Source organism: Eurytemora carolleeae, unplaced genomic scaffold (genome assembly GCF_000591075.1).
Source record: "Eurytemora carolleeae unplaced genomic scaffold, Eaff_2.0 scaffold81, whole genome shotgun sequence".
NCBI classification, from domain to species: domain Eukaryota; kingdom Metazoa; phylum Arthropoda; class Copepoda; order Calanoida; family Temoridae; genus Eurytemora; species Eurytemora carolleeae.
In genome coordinates this window covers 325942-330779 of record NW_019396041.1, presented here as the reverse complement: position 1 = coordinate 330779, position 4838 = coordinate 325942, and the positions used below count along the sequence as shown (strand labels likewise).

The window sequence follows — 4838 nt, the reverse complement described above, 5'->3', positions numbered from 1 at the left end:
AATCTATCGATCTATCTATCGATCAATCTATCGATCTATCTAATCTATCGATCAATCTATCGATCAATCTATCGATCTATCTAATCTATCGATCAATCTATTGATATATCTATCGATCTATCTATCAATCTATTTATCTATCTAACTATCGATCGATCTATCGATCGATCTATCAATCGATCTATCATCGATCGATTTATCTATCGATCTATCTGTCTGTTTATCTATTTATCTATCTATCTATCTCTTTATCTATCTCTTTATCTATCGATCTATCTATCGATATATCTATCGATCTATCTATCGATCTATCTGTCGATCTATCTATCGATCTATTGATCGATCTATATATCGATCTATCAATCGATCTATCTATCGATCTATCTATCAATCTATCTATCAATAAATCTATCGACCTATGTATGGATCTATCTATGGATCTATTTATTTATCTATCTATCTGAGCACTGCACTATAGAGTATGTTAGTGACCAATACTAACATTATGACGTTATCATGGAATAATCTTGACAACACGGAATTCTATAGCAACGGCTTCTCCTAAAGTAGTCATTTGTGACAGACCTAATATCATGATTTTTATTTGACCCTTACTTGTCCTAATTAGCAGGGAACTATTTCATTAAAGATTTGAAAATAGGGAGGAGGAGGGGGGGGGGGGTAGGTCGGCGGGGTGCGCAGTTTGAAGCATAATCTCTCTTAGACAATACAACGCATATTATAATTTTAACTGGTTGATTTTGGTCTGTAGATATAGAAGGAAAATATACATGTATAGCAACAAACAGACATGGTGTAGCAGATATTAACCTTCATATTACAGGTATTATTCTAAATTACAAAACATTGCAATGAAAATACGGAATTTAATAATCTTTAGCAGTTCATTTGTTTCTGTAAATCAAAATAAAAAACTATCGAAAATTTCCTAAGGAATTGATCACTTTCCTTAAACTCTCATTTTCTTTTCCTGTTGTTACTGTATTCTGATGTCGTTGACCTTTGATGATTCAAACTATGAATTTTTCGAGATCTAATTACCAAAGATTAAAATATCAAAGGTTTAGATCATTTTGTGAGAAAGATAAAGGGATTAGAAAATAAAGGTGTGTGGCAAGTGTCACAAATAATCTCATGGAAAATTATTTTGAATTTAAAATAGTATGAAAGGTATATTTTAAATTGAAAGTAAAAAAATTCTATTTGTAGCTCCCACAACAACAACAACAACAACAACTACAACAACAACAACAACAACAACAACAACAACGACATCAACTACTACTACCACAACTACAATTACAAGAACTATGTCGAAAGAGACTGATCTAGAGGGGTCTCGTACTGACGAATTTAACCAATGTAAGTATTTTTACATACATGAATCAATTACAATTTTTTGTTAAATTTAATGGATATTATTTTCCGAGTATCATTTAGATAATTCAATTTTAATTTCAATTGTTAACACCTCAGCTAATTTGTACCATAACATTGAAAATTTCCTAGAAAAAATTTAATAATTCTTGTTTACTTCAAAACGATAAAGAGAAAGCTTACTTAAAGAGACTGTAGACTAGAAGTAGGTTTAAATTACCTTCCATTAATAGAGTGACATGTCCGATTTAAAACAGTACCCTTTGACATTTTGTCTGATGTCGAAAATATTTTTGTTTTTACTTTGACATTGAATATTATGGTTTCTTTTAAAAAGTAGGAGATTTGTGCAACAGAGACAAAAGAGGAAATTGTCAAAAAAAACTCTTTACCATTTACATTGTTATTCAGATGAAGGTTTAAAGGGTAACGCTGTGAATCGGACTTGACACTCTAAAAAGGAAGGGATACTTGAACAAATTTACATTGTCTCTTCTTGTTCTAGATGTTTCTGACTCTTCGTTATCCTGTTCTCCAACCCATCCTTCTTCAATATCATCTCTTCTTCTTCTCCTCCTTCTCCTCCTCAGTTCCTGCCTTCATACCAGATATATATAGAACTAGAGTTCTCCAACCCATCCTTCTTCAATATCATCTCTTCTTCTCATCCTTCTCCTCCTCAGTTCCTATCTTCATACCAGATATATATAGAACTAGAGTTCTCCAACCCATCCTTCTTCAATATCATCTCTTCTTCTCATCCTTCTCCTCCTCAGTTCCTGCCTTCATACCAGATATATATAGAACTAGAGTTCTCCAACCCATCCTTCTTCAAAATCATCTCTTCTTCTCATCCTTCTCATCTTCAGTTCCCACCTTCATACCAGATATATTTCAACCAGCTCAGGGACTCAGAGGACTTTAATCGGTGATTCAGGATTTAAACCCTGTAGGAGTTCAGTGATCTCTCCAATTCATTAAATTCGGTCACAGAAGTTCTTCTGTTCAATTCCTTATTTTATCATGAAGGATAGAAAACTTGCATTTATAAATAAAACTGCTTAAAGGGAATCTTCCTTAAACAAATGAATGAAAAAGGAAAAACTATTTTTACCTAAGAAACAACAGTTCTTTGTTTAAATTAGAAGTATCAGACACAAAGCTACATTATTGTAAAAACATAATCCTGACCAACACAAATTAAAAATAACTGATCTTTCACATTCCATGTAATTATAAAGTTCCAAATTATTTTAATGTGACATTCTTGAAAAAGTCTTTTTCATTCTAAAGTCGTCAAGAGAAAATTCATCCTGCAAAGAAATCTTAATTTATGATCCAGTGAGTTGTATCAAGTCAGATTATCTAAAAGTCAGAAAATAATTGTTTCCAGATCTATGTTTACTGTTTAGTGTTGACTAATAAATAATAATGTATTTTAATTTTATAACCATGTGAATAATTCATTCAGATCCTGTACAGTTTCAGTTCAGATAATAAATTTTATCAAATAATTGTTTTCAACAATATCGATCTATCTATCGATCTATCTATCGATCTATCTATCGATTGGGAGGAGATAAAAAAGAAGAATGAAACGGTTGGAGATAAAACGAAGGAAGGAGAAGAGACAGGAGATAAAATGAGGGAAGGAGAAGAGACACGAGATTTAATGAAGGAAGGAGAAGGGAAAGGAGATGAAACAAAGGAAGGAGAAGGGACAGGAGATAAAACGAAGGAAGGAGAAAGGACAAAAAGTGAAAAAGGAAGAATGGGAGGAAGGGGGATGAAATTTACTTGATCTAATCAACAAGGGAATTAAAGTTTCTATCTGCTTCATAAACACAATACAGTGACAGAAAACTGTAAAATAGGAAGACGACATTAACTCAATTCTAAAGAGAATTTGATGCTGTTACAAAGCAAAAAGCTTAGTAGGAAGTTATTAAAACACTTATTAAGTGAATTGGTATTATTTACGCTGCACAATTGCTGCAGCCTCATGTTCATTGAGTTCAAACTTGAATCTAAAAGTCGATTTCCTATTCCAGAGTTTTCTGGTTATCACTGTATGTTCAAACCAACTCAGCTAAATTTCAACCAAAAACTCACAAAGATAAAATTAAAAAAATAAGATTAAAAGATTTTAAAAAAGAAGAAAAAGAAGATTAAAGTATGTGTCTTGCTTCCTTCATGGCTTCTTTATTCCTCCTGGAACCATATATGGAAACATTTGATCTCAATAAATACAAAAATATATAAAATGTCCACCCAGCATTCAGACATTAGAATTTAGATTCTAAAATTCCTTACCTTCAAGGGGCAGATAATATATACTTTTGTATCTTTAATCCGTCCTGCAGAACTATAATCTTTAATCCGTCTTGGGAGCTTTAATCTTTATTCCGTCCTGCAGAACTATAATCTTTAATCCGTCTTGGGAACTTTAATCTTTATTCCGTCCTACGGAACTACAATCTTTATTCCGTCCTGCAGAACTATAACCTTTATTTCGTTATTTATATTTATAACGTCAAATGGATCCCACAAAACGCCAATGAAGGTAAATTGCCTCTACAAAGGAATTGAATTTTTGCAGCCAACTCAAATTTTCTAATCCCTATATCCTATAACCTAATGTCGTAGACCTTAGATATTTCAAACTATGAATTCTGTAAGATCAATTTAGGTAAGTTTGAAATATCACAGGGTTACATCATCAGGATTCAAAGTTATAGGAATTGGAAAATTTGAGTTTGTGACAAAAACTCAATTCCTTTCAAGCTCTTAAGATTTTTGGAAATGCAAAAATTAAAACAAAAAGATCTACGAAATCGTGAAGGGGCCAGTAGAAATAACTTTAACCCACCTGAATTTAGTTTAAATAATAATATCCCGTTAAAACTTCTTAGTTCTCTAGTTCTCTAGTTCTCTAGTTCTCTAGTTCTCTAGTTCTCTAGTTCTCTAGTTTTCTAGTTCTCTAGTTCTTTAGTTTTCTAGTTCTCTAGATCTCTAGTTCTCTAGTTCTCTAGTTCTCTAGTTCTCTAGATCTCTAGTTCTCTAGTTCTCTAGTTCTCTAGTTCTCTAGTTCTCTAGTTCTCTAGTTCTATCGTTCTCTAGTTCTCTAGTTCTATCGTTCTCCAGTTCTCTAGTTTCCTCGAATAATTAATACTCTTCTATAATTGACTGCAGTAGCATCGTTTGTCAATAATAATTAGACAAAAACATCAGACTCAGACAGATATATGTGATAGATACAGACACAAAGAATTCATCCAGGCTCTTGATTGACATCTAGTTTTTTAGTTGTGTCTTCTTAATGGGATTGTTCACTCTTTGAAACAAAGAAATATATAAAATGGTAATTGTAACACATAAAGATAAAAATAGCGAAGAAAGTTTTGTAAACAATCCTTTGTTTTAAGCTGGCCTAATATGAT

The 4838-nt window shown here is 32.1% G+C and overlaps 1 protein-coding gene across 2 annotated transcripts in view; it reads left to right on the top strand.

The window, feature by feature from the left end:
* Nucleotides 1–2912, top strand: part of LOC111700846 (igLON family member 5) — a 29772-nt gene extending 26860 nt beyond the window's left edge. For both annotated transcript variants that reach the window (XM_023471907.1, XM_023471915.1), the window contains exons 13-15: nt 773–844; nt 1231–1383; nt 1904–2912. In XM_023471907.1, the coding sequence (XP_023327675.1) occupies nt 773–844; nt 1231–1383; nt 1904–2016 (338 nt within the window). In that variant the 3' untranslated portion in view covers nt 2017–2912. The remainder of the gene's footprint in view (nt 1–772; nt 845–1230; nt 1384–1903) is intronic.
* Nucleotides 2913–4838: the final 1926 nt, after the last annotated feature.